The sequence below is a fragment of the Pimephales promelas genome, chromosome 2 (assembly GCF_988280905.1).
Source record: "Pimephales promelas chromosome 2, fPimPro1.hap1.1, whole genome shotgun sequence".
Classification (NCBI taxonomy): Eukaryota; Metazoa; Chordata; class Actinopteri; order Cypriniformes; family Leuciscidae; genus Pimephales; species Pimephales promelas.
Window position 1 is genome coordinate 15,001,376 of NC_142770.1, and position 20,854 is coordinate 15,022,229.

Below are 20,854 nucleotides of genomic sequence, written 5' to 3' on the forward strand. Positions count from 1 at the left end.
ATGCTATTATACACTCGGTTGGAGAGTCAAGAAGGATGACAAGTAGAAAATTATTTATTTAATTATGTACTGCTCTGTCTCCTATAAATCATGATCATAATACACATAGTCATGTCAGAAATCACATTTGTAATCAGCCAGAAACCCATAGACAGAGACCTCACCTTGGCTACGGCAGTTCATTGGAACGAATGCGTCAATAGAGCCGCCATCTTGAAACAGGGGAGCCCCTCCACTTTAATGCATCAGCATCAATGTAGTAGACACAGGTCTAACGGAAATAAAATCACCATAAATCATCATGAATGCGATTTTTCTTGTTTTTTTTTGGTTTGTTCCAACGGTCAGACATGTATTTATCATTGATTCCAGAAAGAATCAATCAATTCCAAAAATTTTTTTTTTTTTTTTAAACATTCTTCCTAGTTCAGATATCATCCGTGAACATCATACGCTGCACAAAAGTCCACCACCATCAATAAATTCGAAGTAAAGGCAGAGATAGCAGCGTTAGCTACTTCCTATGACAAGACCCCTGTTCCAAGATGGCGTCGGTTTTGACGCATGCTTAGAACCCCAAGGTGAAGTCTAGTGTATATATCTATGCCAGAAACCTAGCAAAAATAAAGTTTTATAACTCATGTATTTCTTTCCCTCCATATTTGCACGATAGTAAAATTACTAGTAAAAGTACAATTTTCTCTTTGGTCTTACAGGCTTTTTCTTTTCTTTTTTTAAAAAAAGCTTTTTTCATGCACATGCTCACATAGCTTGCATTAAATTAATGAATGTCCTTTTCATACATGCACATTTTATTTGGATTATTTTAATTTAATTTTGACATTGATTTTATAATTTATTTAGTTTTAATTGCAAGAATTCCAAAACAGAGAATTGTAGAAGGGTTTATTTTGATTTGCTCCATTTGTTTTTGATTAGTAGCTGATGCATCACTGAGGTTTTATTCTCCCTGTCACACACACTTGGGCAAATTCAACACTCCATCATAACAGTATTGTTTTAGGTTACTGTTACTGCCTATTAAACGTTTGCCCCTCAGACATGCAAAGATGATTCTGTCCTCGTGTGGAATGAATATCTTTTCTCGTCCACGATATCGCAGCTCTATACCTCTGTCATCCATTTCCTCCACCGTCACTGAACAAGGCTCTGAAACAAACACAACATCTCACTGTCACTGTCACAAATAATAATTATAATATAGTAAGGAAAGCCTAATCTGTCATTAATGTTTAGAGTTTTCATACTTACTTAAACACTTAATTATCCCCCTCCATTCGCCTTGTTCACAGATCAAGTATTTAGAGTAGGGGGGATTCAGATCCAGTGTGTATTTATGAAAGCAGATGTATTCAACTCTCTCCCGTGAATTATATTCAGATTTAGTCATTTCTATTGTATCTGCAAACTCTACTCGAGGTGGTCGCTCACATTTCTCTGAGGGCAAAGCAAAGTTATTTTGAGACTAATTTAAGATGACCAAGAAAATGTGGCATTAATAAAACTCAGTATCATCCACATGCCTTTTCAATGCATTAAACTATAAAACTTTGCACATTATTAATATGATAATCTGTGGTAATTTTTCTTAAATACTTTAAAATGTCTTTCTGTATTAAAGAGATATGTGGATTTTTCTATATAATACATTATAACTAGATCTATTGCAGTCATCCATATAAAGCTTGCCCCCACAGTGCTAGAGTGTAGTTGCTATAGGTTATTCTGGGTGGTTGAGAGGACTTTGCCTCTTGGCTCATATCAAGAGAGACTTGTACAGATAAATTAACCAAAGTTGAGCATTTACTTTAATATGAGCAATACAGATACTTACAAACACTGCTAATAAAACTCGACTAGTAAACCTGTGAACCTTACCTCTTACACATTTAGGAAACGGAGCGTTCCATTCTCCACTTGACAAGCAGGTGATTTTACTCTGTCCTTGTAATTTTGTTCCCCTCCCAACACATGAAAGAGTTATTGTGTGTCCAGGTCTGATTGAAACCCCAGTCCCCAGGGGTCCGTCCTCAGTGGCGTCTGATCTCATGTTTACTGGCAGTTTTGCGACACACTTTACCTCTAAAGAATAGAAAGATCTGATAAATTAAGTATCAAGTGATATGAACAACAGATCTATGTTTGTCCAATCCAAGGCGTCACATTCTGTGGCCTTAACTTCACATTTAGGGAAAGAGCTGCTCCATTCTCCATTTGATTGACAGATGATTTCTCTCTGTCCTTTTAATATCAGCCCTTGTCCATTGCATGAAAATATTAACCTGTGTCCCGGTTTGACTGAACCCTTAATTTCAGGGAATCGCTTGATTTTTAAGTCTTCCATTGGTGTGTTTAGAGGACAGGTTGCCTCTAGAGAAAGCACACATTTGATCACATACATTTCTCCACACAGAAGCTTTTATATTTGTGTGTCCCTAACTTGCAATGAGTAGGTTTAGCATAAAAATTATATTTTTGACATATGATATTGCACATTACAGCCAAGAAAACTTGAGTTAAAGATGTACTACAATGCATTCCTGATTAAGGTCTGTTAGGCTTGTGTGAGATTTGTGATACAAATTAATAAATACAACAATTTTAATTTTCCACTTAATTCAAAATCATTCCTAGCTGTTGTTCATCATAGATCTAGTAAATTTTTACCTATTATGTAAGTAAATGTGATTCGTTGTCCTACTGGAATTTCATTATGTCTTTAATGAATGTCTTTATTTTCGTACACATCTTTCTCACGTGCTCAAAATTTCTCAAGAATAAACTATATGTGGCGAGAGACTGAGTTAGATTAATTATTTTAAATTATCCTCATTCATAGGTTTAGATGCATTCAGGTGTCTACATTATACCTACTGTCCCTACTACTATGTTTAAACAGTTGCTATCATCTTTTAATTTTGCAATGTCTGACCATTTTTAAGTCACTCAATCCTTTTTCTCAGGTTAGAAAACTATTTTTATAAGAAAGGAGTTAGGAGTATATCACAACAGCACAAAAACACTGTAACCAGAACTTGCATTCGTCCTCTATGTAGCCAGGTAAGAGAAGAGAAGAAGTTAGATTTGTGAAAGGGAAGCAAGGTTGACTCTTGTGTTTATCCAAAATTTATGACAATGTGAACATTTTTGTGTGTCTTTTCATTTAAATTTTAAAAACTGTATTTTTGTGTTTTAATGAAGTTTATATGTTAGAGTTTTAGCACTTGATCAAAAATCTGGTTGGCGGGTCCTTCCCTTACATTTATTGTGTAGCTTGCATCCTTAAAAGGTTTTTACAACACTAATTTGATTTTGATTCTAGAGAGCATTTGATTGGAAAAAACAAACAAACTGTGTAGCAGCTGCAGGGTGAGTCAACCAGCATAGCAAAAACAGATAATGTTTAACATTACAATAACATCTTAATCTGGTGCACATGGACTAAATGTACCAAAACTCAAATTATGATTTCACAGGGTTTTTGATTTATTTTATAACTATTGTTGTCACTATCACAAAATTATCTGGGGACTTGATGTTATTCCTCTTGATTGTCAAATGTCTTTTACTCTTTATAATAGTGTTTTGTGTTGTTGTTTTTGTACTAATCTGCAAGAAGTTTTAAAAGTCAGTTATCATCGACAATCAAAATCTTACCTTCACATGTTGGTGTTTTTTCCCAAATTCCATTGCGGCAGAAAATTCTACTTGTCCCATTCATTAAGAATGATCTTCGACATGCGTATGTTACTCTAGATCCATATACATACAACTCTTCAGGTTTAGATGTTATGAGTGCATTTTCCACTTTTGGAGGAATGTCACAATGCACACCCACTAAAGAAAAGAAGAAGAATTTTATGAACTGATTTTAACACTGTCAATAGATTATATTGTCCTATATGCTCTCGCTGAACATGCAATAAGAGTTTGAGAAGCTCACCCTCACACACTGGTTTCTCCCATGTACCATTGATACATCTTATTGATCGTGGAGTTGATATGAACCCTGGATCACATTCAAATGTTGTTGTTTCTCCATCTTGAAAGGTCTTTTTTGTTTTCTTTAGTTTTCCATGGTGAACACTGGGAAAAGCACCACATTCGTCCTCCCCTGTAAAGACAGAAAACCGGAAGCACATTTCAGTACACTATCATTCGTCTAACACCCGAGACTGACAATAATAAACTTACAGATGCACCGAGTTTCGTCAGACCAAGAGCCTTCAATACATGTTGCTGAATCCCACCAGTTCCCCGAGAATGGTTTATAACCCGTGTTGCAGATGTATAATATTTCTTCCTTATTGGAGGGGATGCTGTATATCAGCCCGTTTCCCACAGATAGATCACGGCATGATTTCTGCTTTACTGTGAGAAAACAATTGAAAAACATTCTTAAATTCAAATCTCATATGTTTTTGAGTTATCAGTGTGAATATATGTAATGATTTGAATATTGAACAAGTTATAGTATCTGTAATATACATTACTGTATCATACCAGTGCATTGCTGTATTCCTGTCCATTGATTCTGGGAAGTACAGGTGATTTGTACAGGCTGTTCTGGTTCAAACCCAGGATTACATTTATATTCTATTTTTGAATTGACGATGTGTTTTGTTCTCCGATCTCCCAAAATCGCTGCATTTCTGATGATTGGTGCTGCACACGTTACTGTAAACAAATATCCATCAAATCAATTAGAATTCATAATTATGATAATGATTAGTTTGCACAAACTGTATCGTTAATATGAGCACATACCAGCACACAGTGGGTTTGGTGTCCATCCGTCTCGTGTGCATGTGGCCTCTGCTGACATTTTATCATATCCAGACATGCAAGAGTAAGATATTTTTGCTCCCAATTTCAGATCTCCACTGAAGTAAGATTCTGGCCTATACACACGCTGGTCATGTGGAACTTCACATCTAATTTCTGAAACAAGATTTACATTATTTTAATAACATGAAGTTCAGTAATAAATGCAGAAGTGTTTCTCTATAATCTTACCTGCACAAGAAGGCTCATGATCCCACTGTCCATTCTCTCCACATGTAAATGATTGAATGTTTTCTTTTGTTAGAAAGATCCAGTATCTTTCAGTGCAGGTGATCTCCACACTTTCTCCAGCTCTGAAAATAGTTTTTCCCTCCGGGTTGATCCTTTTTACTCTAAATGTGGTTGGCTTAAGCTCACAAGTTACTTCTGTACAAGACATAATCATGAGATAAAGCAACACAAATTGTGAAACAGATCTGTGTATTTGCATGCCATGTCTTTTCAAGAGACAAATAAATCCTTAAACGGAACAATGAAATCCAATCTTTCTGTGAATAGTGTTGTCCCCATGTAAGTATATTAGAGGCACATTTTCTATTTTAAGAACCTTATAAATATTGGTTAAACTATTATCTGAAGATCATAAGTTTCTAATTTTAAATGTCTGTATCCCCATAAGTTTTTTACTTTCTCCACAATCCAAATATAAAACATTGTTTAAAAATAGCAAGAATCAATTAAACCGATAAATATTGTAGTAAGTAGTTATTAAGTCATTTTGTAGTTAATAATTGTGTTTAGGTGCCTAAAACTTTAAAAAGTGTTGGATGTGCATATAATATGTATAACATTGTACTAAAAATGAATAAACTCACCTTGACCTTGCACAACAGTAACTGAGAATAGGAAACAGGAAAAACTGATGAATTGTACGGGAGCTCTCATTCTGAACTCTCATTTCACAAAATGACTTGTTTTCTCAACTCTGTTTATACATTATGATGGGGGATCAAAGAGTGAATCATTTACTAAATCAAAGGACTTTTATACCAGACCACTTTGTGGTCATGCAGAAGGATCATTTTGTTTAAAGTCCCCCTGTTGTCAAAAATGTTATCCTTTAAAACTCATATTTGATCACCAAACTCAAACTGTTTGTTTTTTTCAGTGAAAAAAAAAAATCTAATTGGAAAGGACATTTAAGATACAACATTGAATAACAATAACATAAAAAATAATAGCTTGCACTATTATATAATAAATAATTCAACTAAAGGAAAAACACCAAAAGATAGAAATTCTCATTTTGTGTTCACATCACAAGTATTTTTTTATTTTTTATTTATTTATTTATTTATTTATTTTTCAATTGGACAAACCAAAGGCCAAGTTGACAAAGTGAAACTTTTTAAGTCACATTTTATGTAACATATAAACAAGAACCAAATTTCCAATAAATTGTATGTGTTCACTGCTTTTCTTGCAGGTTAATAAACCTTTTAGATATTTTTTTCACTTTCTAGTGTTCTTTACATTTAAAGAAGAACATTATTAGATGAATTAATCTGATTTTCCTAGTACTCAAACATACATTGAAACTCTTGCCCCTTAAAGAATCAAAATGTGCTTAAAACAAAAAAAAAAAGAAAAAAGAAAGAAAAAACGCTGTCCCTAGATGAACTCACACTGAAAAAAAAATCTTTTTTTTTTTTTTTTTACCATAATGCTGGATGTCATTTACAGGAACTTGTGTGGACTTTTAGTAAACATTGAAATGTTAAACCAATTAAACTCAAAGGCCTTTAACTTTATAAGTAAAGGGTTGTCAGCTGAGTTTTTGCACATTCAATAAATAGGGTAAACCTTTTTTTTTTTTTCAAATATAACCTTAATGTCTAACTAAATATTATATAAGCCATTTTATGTTTTTACATTTTTTGCAACGTTTCCAAAATTTGAGACAAATAATAATAAAAAAAAAATTCATTATTTATTCATCAAAATTCATTTGATTTAAAAAAAAAAAAAAAAAAAGAAGCAGAATAAGCAGCAGGGGTGTAGATGTAACATAAATTTAGTATCTGCTACTATAGAAGTAGTAATGTCCCCAAAAAAATCGTTTCGTCATATTTTCTTATAATTTTGACAAGGTTACAGTATGATATCACTGCTACAATATTTGCAAAAAAACAACAAAAAACTTGTCTTGTTGTCATGCTACTCATCAGAGCGTTCAAGGAAATTAAAGGTACAATATGCAAGTATTTTGTAATATAATCCAGACATCACTAGCACGGTGTGATAACCACAGCTCCGTCCAAGTGATCTGAGGGCACGGGCGCTTTGTGGTTGTGATTACAAGAGGTAAAAACAATACAAATACAGTTCGTTTTCTCACACAAAACGCTCGTTTCATGTCTTAGGCCATCAATGTGTACTTATATTTACGAGTCATTAAATCATGTTTAATTTTGACTTCTCTGTGCATGCTCTTTGAGGTGGACCCCCTATACCTCCATTATATGATTGACAGACAAGAACGGTTTGACCTAAAAATATCAAAATTGAAAATACTGTGAAAGCAAAGACACCTACATCTTGGATGCCCTTGAGGAAAGCTAAAACATATCAAAAATGAATTTCAAAGTGAACTATCCCTTTAAATAGGCAAAAGTAAATGAGATAATAACACACAGGTGGTAGAAATAAAAATATGACTAATCCGAGCAATGGGTTATGTGAAATGTAGTTCATGGTGAGGAAGCAGATGGAAGGTGTCCTCTGAGGGAGATCATGGCCACTCCAGCTGGTGGTTGCGACAGAGATAATATTAAATTCCATAAGTAATAATATTTGTAGCTGAATGAGAATGAGATAGAAGTGTGTCTCTCCATCTTCATGAACATAATTACATGCTGCATTTTTACATTATTAGGCCACTGAAAAGATTTAATATAATATTCCTACGCTATCTCACGACCGATTCGTACGAATTCGACACATGATTAAAAAGTGTCTAATTCGTACTAATTTGTACAACCTCACTCGTACGAATTTGTGCGATTTGTCTAAACCCACGTGATGGTTAGGTTTAGGGGCGGGGTCAGGGGTAGGTCATTTGTACGAATTCATACGAATTGGCCAATTCGTAAAATATGTACGATTTAGCAAAATCGTACTAATTCATACGAGTGAGGTTGTATGGATTAATTAGACACTTTTTAATCATGCGTCGAATTCGTACGATTTGGTCGTGAGATTGGGTTGAATATTCATCAGTGATTTTATATATCAATATTTAGTGCTAAAAAACATCTGAAAGTTAATAGCAGACACATTCTTAAAATCTCACTGGGATTATACGTGATAGTACGTTATTTTCAGTTATTTTGTGTATCACCTGAAAAAAATAAATAAATACATAAATAAGTAAATGAACAGAACACCAACATGACTAATTCGGGTTCTGAAAACGACAAACAATACTCACAACTTTTGTCAATCTGAAGATTCCCATCAGAACAGGACACGTCCACATACGCTCTCATCTCACTTCCAGTATTCCATCCAGCTTTACAGTTGAGTCTATACTTGTTACCATGCTTTATATAAACCTTTTCTGTAGGGAGCTGTAGACTGTAACTCTCAACTATGTCATTCATTTCACAAGGCCCTATGGCAGAGACATCATCCAGTGAAAAACAATACAAAACATTTAGAGATTTGTTTTACAAAAAAAAGCAAGAGAGAATTAATCTGTAATTGAACGACTCACTCAGACATTTCGGAGGAGTCTCCCATTTTCCATCCATGCACTTGTACGATTCCTGTTGCTTGTCCAGCACATAGTAAGACTGGCAAGTGTAAGATACCTCAGTAATCACATCTTTTTCCGTACTGATGATGCTGTAGTCTCCATGTTGAAGATATGGAGGTGGTGGACAAATCCCACCTTCCAAAAAAAAACAAAAAACATTCATATATTTTTAAACAGCATTTAATGTCCGCAATTGTACTTGGGGTAGCCTTTGAAAACCAATTTTTGAGCTCCTGAATGTTTCTGTTCAAAGCATGATCTCCAGTCTCGAGTGCAAGTTACTGTGTGTGTGTGTGTGTGAGTGTGTTTCATGCACATTAATACAGAAGGGTGATTAAACTGACTGTGCTTTTCACGTTTTGAACTCTCACCCAGCTAAAAGGGGTGTGTTTCCAATTTGACTAACTTACTGTTAACTACCATAGTAAGATGCATCGCTGAAGAAATCAACTAGCTATTCACGGCTGTTTCCCGAAACCGCGTTGTCGCAAATTGGTCGTTAATGATGTTATACAGGTGGTGGGATAATAACTACTTTTAATTAATATGTTTGAGATCGAATTAAAGCTATGTTTTGCTATAGCCTATATTACGGACATGGCATCTGAGGACTATTCTCATTTTTCTCGGTTATTTTGCTTTATTTCCAAATTCAATCAAAGGCTCGTTCCTACGTACTAAATTACATACGCACATGCGTACTCTTCAAAAACGGTGCTATAAAAGATACAAATTACATTTGTATGTCTTCTAAATAAAATGAATACATGTTGTGACATACATGTTCGTTGGAACGATGGTTTCGTGAAACACCGGCTCGCTGAACATAATTGGCTAACGATGCTTTTGGAAATGCACTCCTGATCATGACTGGGAATGACTTTTCTAGATTTCTAGAAACTCAGGTTGCAGTGTTGTGATGTAGACAGTGAAACCGAAGATTTTGGCCAGTGACGTCAGATCCGGGACTGGTAATAGCCTTTTTTTCAGACTTCTGATTGGCCAACATGGCTTTTACGGTTAGGGTTATACTGCCACCTGTTGGTTTGGAATGCTCTTGACAGCGCTTCATAGCATGTATTCGTTCCTCTAAATACCCGGCTTTGTGTAAACATGGCCTAAGTCCAAGACAATAATAATATAATTTTCAAAAACTTGCACATTAAAACCCATTTCCAAGTTGTCCCAGTTGTCGTGAATATGAACAGCCAAAACACATAAATAGTTTTATTGTAAACAACGCCTATTAATTAAACAAGACATGAATGCGACAGCTGTATCATTTTATGTATGTTATATATATATATATATATATATATATATATATGAAGAGTTCAGATGCAAAAGCCTCTAAGTGCCATTTGAAATTTTCTCCTAGAATGATCATTTTTATCAAGCTTGTATATTTAAGTTCAGTAATTTCACTTAAATGACAATTAATAGGTAATCTGCATTGCAATTTAAGTGAAATTACTGAACTTAAATATACAAGCTTGATAAAAATGATCATTCTAGAAGAAAATTTCAAACGGCACTTAGAGGCTTTTGCATCTGAACTCTTCATATATATATATATATATATATATAAATTGTATTATGTCTAATTATTAGTTGGGTTTGCTGCTGGGTAATAATGCATAAATGTAAATGCACTTGTGGGGACTCACTTTTGCAGACAAAGCTTGCGTTCCATTTTCCATTTTGACACATCAAAACTCCTCCTGAAATTTCATTGTACGGTTTATTGCACGTATATCTCAGAATCTCAAAGTTGCTGAACAGAGTTTTGTCATCTGACAGTGTCACAAATCGCAAGTTCCTTGTTGGTTGGGAACACTCAACTGTTCCTAGAGAAACAATTTAATGCAAAGTATTATATGTGAAATAGTATTACTTAGTTATAAGATTTCAAATGTTGATGGTCATGTTCGGATGATAGTAAATGAACACATTTGATTCATATTTTAAATCTGATTTAAAGAAATGTTTCGGCTGTGAAACGATTAATCGCGATTAATCGCATTCAAAATAAAAGTTTGTGTTTACGTAATATATGTGTGTATAATTGTGTTGTACATATAAATACACACATGCATGTATATATTTAAGAAAAAGGTGTGCTCAACATATCAAATATTTATATTTATATATAATATTTAATTATGTATAAATATATGAAGAGTTCAGATGCAAAAGCCTCTAAGTGCCATTTGAAATTTTCTTCTAAAATGATAATTTTTATCAAGCTTGTATATTTAAGTTCAGTAATTTCACATAAATGGCAATGAAGATTACCTATTAATTGTCATTTAAGTGAAATTACTGAACTTAAATATACAAGCTTGATAAAAATGGTCATTTTAGAAGAAAATTTCAAATGGCGTTTAGAGGCTTTGGCATCTGAACTCTTCATATATATATATATATATAAAGTGCAAATATTTCTTAAATATATACATGCATGTGTCTGTATTTATATATACAAAATAATTATACACACTACACATAGATATATTACGTAAACACAAACTTTTATTTTGGATGCGATTAATCGTTTCAAAGCCCTAAATGTAAACATAAAAGATTACATTTGTACCTCCACATTGTGGATATGGGTAATTCCACCTCCCGTCTGGCTTGCATTCAATTGCACGTTGGCCGTAAAATCTCATGTTGACATTAGTGCATTGAAAAACTAAGATATGCCCAGGATTATAGGGTGAAGTGACGTCTGGATGTCCAAATAGAATTTTTACATTTTTCAGTTCTTGCTCCTGACAGGTGCCATCTATATATAAAAAGACCATTTATTTTTGAATACTCAACAATACAGCAGTGTATGTAGTGTCAACCAATCATCTAAAAAGTTTTCCTTAAAAGTATCTGAATTCATGATACAGTAAAATCAAAGCAAACGACATGACAACATCAAGCTGTAACTTTCCAGTGCAGGGCTGTATGTCTCTCCATTGGCCCTCAGAATCACAAGTGATTTGTACAAGCTCCTCTGGTTCAAATCCAGGACGACATTTATATTCTATTCTTGAAGAGATTTTGTACTTTTGTTTCTGACCTCCCACGATCTCTGCATTTGGGATTTTTGGTGGGTCACACATTATTTCTAGAAAACAAACATCCACACAATCATAGAATACATATTATGTGATTTAATGAGAAGTGAAGCTTTTAATACTCTACAGCAGAACATACCAGCACACAGTGGTTTCGGTGTCCATCCGTCTCGTGTGCATGTGGCCTCAGCTGCCATTTTTCGATATCCAGACTTACAACTGTAAGGTTTTTTTACATTCAAATTCAGATCTCCACTGAAGTAAAACATTGGTATAAACACATGATGGTTGTGTGGAACTTGACATCTTATCTCTGAAACAAGATTCACATGCTTTTAAAAATATACAATGAATTCAGCACCAAATCCAGGAGTGTTTTTCTACATTCTTACCCTCACAAGTTGGCTTGTAATCCCACTTCCCATTATTTGTGCATGTAAATTTTTCCTGGTTGTGAAAGAAAGGGTTTTTGGCAGAGCAGAAAATTCCCACTGTTTCCCCAGCTTTGAAAATGGTTTTTCCCTCAGGTATGGTTCTTACTGCTCCAGATTCAGTCACATCAAGATTACACGTTACTGTAAATAAATCATAATGCAAAACAGAGTTAAGAAAAAGGTCAAGTATGTCAAAAATGGTTAGCAAACTCTAATTCGATTTTGCCTACTGTTTTATGAATACTGTATTTTCATAAATATTACTATCTGACAAACTGCTTAGTGAATGTTCGGATCGTATTCATACTGCACACTGCCATACTACTTGATCCTACTTTATTAATGGTCGAAAATTATGTTCATCATCAATTGCTTATTTGGCTTCCAAAAAAAAATAATGTGCAAGCATATTAAAGGAGTAGATCACTTTAAAACGTGAAAAAAAAAAAAAAACTTTTGCTGATAATTTACTCATCCCCATGTCATCCAAGATGTCCACGTCTTTCTTTCTTCAGTCGAAAAGAAATGAAGGTTTTTGATGAAAACATTCCAGGATTTTCTCCATATAATGGACTTCACTGGGAACCAAACGGTTCAAGGTCCAAATGAGAGTTTCAGTGTAGCTTTAAAGGGCTTTAAACGACACCAGACGATGAATAAGGGTCTTATCTAGGACTCTTCGAGTCATGACTCGAAAAAAGATTTGTTCATTTTGAGGAACAAGTTTGAACAGGAGAGTCACGAACGCTCATCACAGAACTGAGCAAGGTGACCATTTGTGCTTATAAAACTTAAACTTTTTACTTATTTTTTAAAAGACCCATCGTTTCGTCTGGTGTTGTTCTAAAGCCCTTTGAAGCTGCAATAAAACTGTCTTTTGGACCTTGAACCGTTTGGTTCCCAATGAAGTCCATTATATGGAGAAAATCCTGGAATGTTTTCATCAAAAACCTTAATTTCTTTTCGACTGAAGAAAGAAAGACATGGATATCTTGAATGACATGGCGGTGAGTAAATAATCAGCAAAAGTTTTTTTTTTTTTTTTAAAGTGAACTAGTTGTGTGCTAGTTTTGAATTTAATTTCAAATTCAGGAATATAATCTAGAGTGACATTTATGTTTTGTTTACAGAAAATAAAACATACAGGCAATTTTGCACAACAAAAAAGTGATTATACTCTACATGCATATCACAATTCATAATAGCAGCACTAATTATCTGTACCAATGGTCTTCAGAATTCTAGTATTAGTTATCTCTTCATGAAATGTGCAAGTGCATCAGGCAGTGATCTTGAATAAAGCAAGAGACTGTGAAGTTAACCTATGCACTGTGGAACAGGTCCGCTCCAAACGCCATTCTCCATACAATGAATGACACTACTTCCATCTAGCTTTTTCTCAGAAGATACACACTCAAAGTGTATAACATCGCCATAAGTTCCTTCCCGTGTGTTCCCTGATGCAGTCACATCCCCGTCTGTGCGAATCACAGGGCATCTCACCTCTAGGAAAACAAATCTGATTTAGACTGAATTTCCTAATAAATCGCTCTACATCAAATGTTATTTTAAGCAGTGCCTGTTTCCCAAACCAGAATGTTGACCGCTAACCATTAAGTACAAATCAAGTGCAGTAACAGATGTCAGGTCCACTGAGATCCCAGTTTTCAAAAATTTCTCTGAGATTTCATCTCGCCAACACAAAAATATTGCTCTTCTTCTTTGCAGTGACAGACTTCATGTCCATGTCACAGTTCCATGTAGGTCTAAGCACTGTAACTGCTACTTTCGACTTCCATTATGTAAAATATAATATGTGACTGCTATGCTATGTGTAAAGACCAATTCACACTGCACCGACAGACACTGACCAACGTGGACAATCACCAGATTACATTTTGTCATTTCTCAGACATTCCACAACCTGACAAAAGCCGATTCAACATGTTCTGGTATTAAGATTAGATTGGACAAGTGGTCGACACTAAATAAGTGGATGGGAGCTTGAGCTTGTCCACTTTCGACCACTTCCAGGGGTATTTGAAAACACATTAAACTGGACTGCTTTCTGGAATGTGTTCAAATAGCCACAAAAGCCCTTCTTCTCAAAGCCTACTGACCTAATGAGTAAACATTAATGGACACACATTAATCAAACGAGATTTAAACTTTGTCGGCTGGAGACCCAAGTTTGGTTTGAAGACCAAAAACCTACCAAACTCAATGTTCTCATGCACACCATTCCTGATTTCTAACACACTCACAGTGTTTGGCGTCGTCTTGCATGTGTAATTCCGCCTCCCATTTCCTATGGCTTGGAAATGGTTCATCTTAAAAGTTTCTGAATTCATGATACAGTAAAATCAAAGCAAACGACAAAACACATCCCGATCTCACAGGAATTCGTACGAATTTTAGGAGGTGGCTAATTCGTAACAATTCATACGACCTCACTCGCACAAATTAGTACAATTTTGCTAAATCGTACATATTTTACGAATTGGCCAATTCGTATGAATTCGTACGAATGACCTACCCCTGACCCCGCCCCTAAACCTAACCATCACGTGGGTTTAGACAAATCGTATGAATTCGTACAAGTAAGGTCATACGAATTAGCCCCTTTTAATCACTCGTACGAATTCGTACGAATTGGTCGTGAGATAGGGTAGCAAAACAACATCAAGCTGTAACTTTCCAGTGCAGGTCTGTATGTCTGTCCATTGACAAATCACTGTCCATCTGTCCATTTTACATGTCAGGAACCCTCAGGAAGACATTTACATGTCAGAGCAGAAACGAAAGCTGTTGCTCTAAGTGTGTCTTTCCATTGTCTCGTATGTAAATTGCGTGAGCTTGTTTCATACATTAGATTGAAAGATCTGAAAAATTCCATACATTTACCCACCCATAGATCCTCCCCTCAAAAAATCAGGATAGGTCGAAAGTGGACAAAAGAGACGGGCTAAAACAACAGTTGTAAAAAGGAATGTGTCTCGCTCATCTACCTGTGATCCAATCAAAGAAAATGCCTCTTAAAACCAGCTGTGTACAAGGCCTATCATGTAGCCTTCTTTAAATACAGACTAGTTTTGTGTGCAAAATGTGGAGTAGACATTGTTTTTAAAGGATAATTCCGGTATTTAACACCTTGAGTCTATTTTGTAGTTTGTTTTGAATGAAATAGTCTAGACTTTTTGACTATTTTAGAATCGCCTGTGACAGCTTTAGACTGGCTGTCTATGGGCATGCACAAACATGTCCTTAAAACAACCCTTAACGTTCCTTTTCAAAACTGTGCAACTCACCGAGTTGTTGGTGGTGTTCGTTGATGATTAAAAACAAATATATCGGAGCAATGTATGCTTTCAATCCGTGTTGTTTGCTATTGTGGAACTATTTATTCAGATACCTCACAACAACGTATAAACTTCCGCTCGATATTTGAGTCTGAAGCGTTAGCACACTCCCGACCACTTGATGGCGACAACCAGGACGCTGTACGGAACACGGTGTCTAGCGCACCGTAAAAAAAGTCCGGGAGCACAGTTGCTCTGCTCACGCTAGCCTTCTGAGAGACGGACAACCGAGCGAAAAGACTACAACCAAATGTAAACAGACCCCTTTCCTTTTCCAGTAGCTAGCGCAGTAATATCAACGAGCACTGAGTCCTCCAGCAGACATCAATGCGATTTAAAAAAATGACAAATAAAACACAACAGAAACGGTATTTCGCTACGCTACTTGTTTCACAACATCAACGAACACCACCAACCACTCGGTGAGTTGCACAGTTTTGAAAATGAACGTTAAGGGTTGTTTTATGGACATGTTTGTGCATGCCCGTCTAACGCTGTCACAGGCGATTCTAAAATAGTCAAAAAGTCGAGACAGGACCCATTGTCGATATTTCTAAGTCCACCACTCTATTTCATTCAAAACAAACTACAAAGTAGACTCACGGTGTTAAATACCGGAATTATCCTTTAAGTAGACAAAATAAAAAAATCTTGAATATAATTTACATTGACTTTGATATATTTGATATATGTTGTTTTGTGTCCTTTAGAAGTTGAAGTTGTAGCCTCTACTTTTGAGTGGCCCTACGCTCTAGAGAGAGCATTTTTGCGTGCAACTTCGATGGCGTTGATTCTGTGAAAACTGCAATGGGGATTAAATGCAGCCAGCGTGTTACTAATGTCCTACATTGTGCTTTGGGAAACCTGGCAGCCCTTGTGGTGCTGTAAGCGACGTTAGCAATTCGAGAACTTTCGTCATCGACGAAGACACGCCCCTATTTCAACACCCCCGCGTTTTTTTACCAAGGTATATAGAGTGCCTAAGTTACGACGTCACTCTTTAGGCCAAACCGCGGAAGTGAGTTCGCATTTTAGCACTAACGGTTCCTTCGCTCTAAAGTCTATGGGATTTTTGAATGGGTTTTTGCTAAATCGCCTGAAATAAGGTCTGTGGTGAACAAAGCCTCTAAATATTTTCACGTTTTGATCTATGACATAGAACACACCAGTTATAACCTGCTTGTGGCTTTTTAAAACTTTGTCTGTTATATAGGCTTCAAAATGTATACATTTTGGATTAACTTGTAAAGATTATCTTGATAGACAAAACGTGTAAGGGTCACAACTCTTTGTTGAACACAGATCTTGTTTTTTTGCGATTTTCAAAAAGTCTATGGGGGAAAATTAGCGTTTCGATCGAGGGAACCCAATGCTCAATGTCTGTGATCCTGAACATTATGCATTGCGAAACCCACTAAGAGTGCAAATGGGAATGTGCAAAATGATTGACAGGCAGAAAGCACCTCAAAAGGCTTCTGATTGGCTAAAGAATAATTCTGGATGAGGCCCACATGTTACTGTTTACATATAGTAAACAGTGTCATCACGTGATTTCTCAGAGAGTAGATTCATTCTCTATGTACCTTACCATAACAATCGCTTACAGCACCTTTCTGAATCAAAAGACAATAATGTAAACAGATTTTCAAAATGGCCTACCCTCACAGATAGGGATAGAATTATCCCACCCTTTCATTCTACAGTGACGTCGATTGATTCTAGTTGCCATTTCGTACCTACAAACACAAATTATTTAAACTTTTTAAGTGTCAAGTCAAACAGGTCAGATTTTAACTTTAACTTTAATAGAGAAAAAATAAAACGCTTTTCACATTTACCCTTTCTTGCAAGTATACTCCACTGTTGCTCCGTAAGTATAATCTCTCCCCTCTATAAGTTTAAAATCACCATTTGCTGTCTCCCCTGGATGACCACATTTCTTCTCTGCAGAATTAAAACAAGTTTTCCTCTGAAAGTGAACATTTGAATTAAATGATAAAAATGATGTGGTCACCATTTTGACAATTTTCTTACTTGAGCAGCTTCGTGCAATGAACGTCTGCCATTGTCCATTTTTACACTTTAATCTATAAAAGCCGACATAACCTGTCACACAGTTCACTTCCACTGTTTCATCATCGTCATATGAAGGTTTTGCAACTCGTTCTATGTTTTCATATGTAATATCCCCTCGAAGACATTCTGAGAAGCACAAACAAACCCCAATAAGATGTACTAGTCAACACTCTTTAAAACAACCACTCAATGTCATTTAAAAGAGTTGGAATATACATTACATGCATAAACATTCTAAACTCACCTTGACCTTGCACAAAGGTAACAGAAAAAAGAAAACAGGAAAAGCAGATGATTTTTACAGGAACTCTCATTTTCTTGTCACAAATGACTGTAGCTTATGTGTTTTCAGATTTTAGTCTCTGTTTGTATGCTGGTCGGGAATCGAAGAGTTAATCATTAACTTTTAACTTTTTTTTAAGCCTACCAGACCACTCCATGGCCATGCACAAGCTATATTTCAATTAAAATATATATTGACAGGACACAGCAAATGATTCCTAAAGAGAAAACAAGCTTTTTGATTCGCATTTTCTTATCACACAACAACAGAAGAAAGCTAAAGGCAAACAAGTGGTTTACTGCTATTTTCTTTGCATTATTGTGTTTATGGGGTGGTTTTTCTTTGTTTAAAAGTCTTATTTTTCATAAATTTCACCTTTATTGTTAGCCGCGATCTCCTGTCATTTGAACGACCAGTTGATAAAAAATATTGTTGGTTTAGCTTAAAAAAGTAAGTAACCTGGTTGCCTTAAAATTTTAAGTTCATTGAACTGGAAAAATTGAGTTAATACAATGAAGGAGATTGATTTAATCATCAGAAACTCAAAATATTATGTTATCTGAACCACACTAATTATTTGAGTTGACTTGACAAAAAAAAAAAAAAACACGTTGTGATAACAATTCATGAAGATATATATATTTTTTATCTTTATAAAGCCAGCGCTGGCATTTGATAACTAAAACAAAAGGCAACGTCTAGATTGGGTTAAAATAGTAATTTAAAAATGTAACCCAATGGCTGGGTTTGTCCATATTTGACCCAAAATTGGGTTAAAACAACACAGCATTTTTTTTAGAGTGTGTATCCTCATGTTCAGCTGGTTGATGTGGGATTTAGGAAGTAATATACTTACATTGTTCAAGATAGTAGCTAGTAATAAATTACTTTTAGAGTACCTTACCCCAACACTGCACTGTAAATGCCATGACTATTCTAATATGCTGATTTTGCAGCTAAAGAAACATTTATTATTATTATGTCAAAGTAGAAAACTGCTTAATATTTGTGGATGAACCAAATGAAACGTTTTTTTTTTCTCAAAATTTTTTGATGAATTGAAAGAGCAGTAGTTATGTGTGTTTGTGAAACACACACTGTAAAAATAAACCGTAAATTTGACGGTAAAAAACCGGCAGCTGTGGTTGCCAGAACTTTACCGTTAAAAATACGGTATCGTTAATGGTTTTACAGACTTAACTTAAAATTTACAGTAATAAACAGTGTTTAATTTTCTGATAAAATGTGGATTTAACAACTTATTGATGTATTGATATCTGTTTTAGACCATTGTAATACACTGACAACCAACAATCATCACAGCAGTGATGAGTTACATGAGCAATCACAGATCATCACAAGTGAACACTTGTATAAAGCAACACTTATATGAAGAAGCTGCACAATGTCATTCACACAAACATTAAGCACCATCACGGTAACACACATGAAATTAAAAAAAATGCAATAAACATTAATTTAACAACATCAAATGTAACACAAAACCCTAATGTACATAACTGATTAGAAAAAAAAAAACAATAAAACTATGAGGAACTATAGTTGTTTCAACAAAAACACATAAAATGTGAAGTGTCACACAGGGAATTGTGGGAATGTCAATTTACGGTTTTTCACTGTAAATTATACAATGAGTTGTTCTTTTTCACGTTCAAAAACTGTAAATTTAACGGTAAATTTAAAATTTTACTGTCAAATTATATCACAGTTATTTACCGTATATAGTACGGAAACTTTCTGTTTACCAATTAACAGTTTTGCACTGTAGCATTTTTACAGTCTTTTACCGTTAAAATCACGGTTATTTTTTACAGTGCACTCATACACACACACAAACACAATTATTATCATATAGTAAATTGTAAATTATTTATCATTGTTATTATTATTTTCCACGTTGCACTTATAAAGTTATAAAGCACTTATGAACCCCAAATGTACTGGTAATTAGTTGTTGATTACCTATGAGGAATGCTAAATTGTGTCTTCTTACATCTCTGCTGCTGTTGTACTTATACATATCCGCCACTAGAAGGCGTAAAGACCCTTGGAATCGGCTCTTCAGGAACTATCCAGATGCCACAACAACTGACAGCTGAGCCACAGAAAGTAGCATGACATCAAATATTACAGTTTATACAAACATATTGTGAATGAATGTACTGTATATGTCATCTTATATGCGAAAATGATCTGTAAAAAAAAAAAAACCCTTATAAGCTTTCAATCGTTTCAATTCTAATGGATAAAATCAAGTCATCCTGACATTTCTTTTTTCCTCATGCAATATTACATGCAACAGTTAAATCAGATCCAAGATTACATTTTATTTGTCCAAATGACTTTACATTTCTTCACTTAAAAACACTGTCTTACTGTAAGTAATGCACAGTAAGGTCCTCGACATACTGTACATTGGTCCTCGACATCAGGACCCAGTCTAAAGGTTTCCTTTGGCTGAAGGCAACGTGAAAACGCCTGCTTTACTCTCTGCCATAAAGGTAACAGAGAATAATAGGTGGGTGGTTGACAGATGACCTACATTAGACGCCGCCACGAGAGGAGGAGGAGGAGAGAGCAAATAAAAGCGAGCTGTGCTAAAGGACTTTAACACACCTTTTTTTTTTTTGCACACAGCTACATTCATCAGCCATTAATGAACAGAGAGGGGCAGGAATGCAAATTCAGAGAGCGCGATGCATCCTGCGTTCATTTAGATAAATGAGAAACAGAGTGTTGGCGCAGGCCTCGAGGCCATCTCTTAGTCACCCTCACAGTCAAGTGCTCTCCGGCGCTGTTGACATGGAAGCTTGTCATTAAAGTGATATCAGAGCCCACTATGGGTCAGTGGTTTCTCTGTGCTGAGAGCCACCTCTCTACCATATGATTTTGCACATTGGATAACCCCATGGTTTTCATAGCTGTTGTGATCATTGTAATTTCTGTCTTTGAATATAATGTTTTGTTTTTAATAGTAATGGAGTAAA

At 35.2% G+C, this 20,854-nt stretch overlaps 1 protein-coding gene and 1 pseudogene across 4 annotated transcripts; both read right to left on the reverse strand.

Moving 5' to 3' along the window:
• Nucleotides 1–1,056: 1,056 nt before the first annotated feature.
• Nucleotides 1,057–5,793, reverse strand: LOC148995817 (coagulation factor XIII B chain-like; annotated as a pseudogene). Its single transcript, XR_016146400.1, has 10 exons — nt 5,682–5,793; nt 5,038–5,232; nt 4,789–4,962; nt 4,525–4,698; nt 4,216–4,392; nt 3,965–4,135; nt 3,679–3,858; nt 1,900–2,103; nt 1,269–1,458; nt 1,057–1,168 (listed from the first exon to the last, which is right to left on the reverse strand). The product of XR_016146400.1 is annotated as a coagulation factor XIII B chain-like (transcript).
• Nucleotides 5,794–8,020: 2,227 nt separating this feature from the next.
• LOC120477218 (complement factor H) lies at nt 8,021–17,925 on the reverse strand. 3 transcript variants are annotated; one of them, XM_039668718.2, is made up of 13 exons: nt 17,808–17,925; nt 17,522–17,689; nt 17,326–17,431; nt 17,147–17,223; nt 13,451–13,633; nt 12,087–12,269; nt 11,834–12,007; nt 11,568–11,744; nt 11,220–11,411; nt 10,291–10,470; nt 8,582–8,758; nt 8,297–8,479; nt 8,021–8,206 (listed from the first exon to the last, which is right to left on the reverse strand). In XM_039668718.2, the coding sequence occupies exons 1-13, from the start codon at nt 17,875–17,877 to the stop codon at nt 8,187–8,189; spliced, it is 1,890 nt and encodes a 629-aa protein (XP_039524652.2). In that variant the 5' UTR covers nt 17,878–17,925; the 3' UTR covers nt 8,021–8,186. The 3 variants fall into 3 exon arrangements, with proteins under 3 accessions (XP_039524652.2, XP_088972818.1, XP_088972823.1); XM_089116692.1 differs by lacking the exons at nt 17,147–17,223; nt 17,326–17,431; nt 17,522–17,689 and having other exon boundaries at nt 17,808–17,921; XM_089116697.1 differs by lacking the exons at nt 13,451–13,633; nt 17,147–17,223; nt 17,326–17,431 and having other exon boundaries at nt 17,808–17,921.
• Nucleotides 17,926–20,854: the final 2,929 nt, after the last annotated feature.

What these genes read in the sequence shown, in the direction of transcription:
- LOC120477218 (XM_039668718.2), bottom strand. Translation starts at nt 17,877, where the DNA reads ATGAGAGTTCCTGTAAAAATCATCTGCTTTTCCTGTTTTCTTTTTTCT. An exon ending in CCCATATCCACAATGTGGAG is followed by an intron (nt 10,471 to 11,219) that starts GTACAAATGTAA and finishes TTGTTTCTCTAG; the next exon opens with GAACAGTTGAGTGTTCCCAA. An exon ending in GACTCCTCCGAAATGTCTGA is followed by an intron (nt 8,480 to 8,581) that starts GTGAGTCGTTCA and finishes TCTCTGCCATAG; the next exon opens with GGCCTTGTGAAATGAATGAC.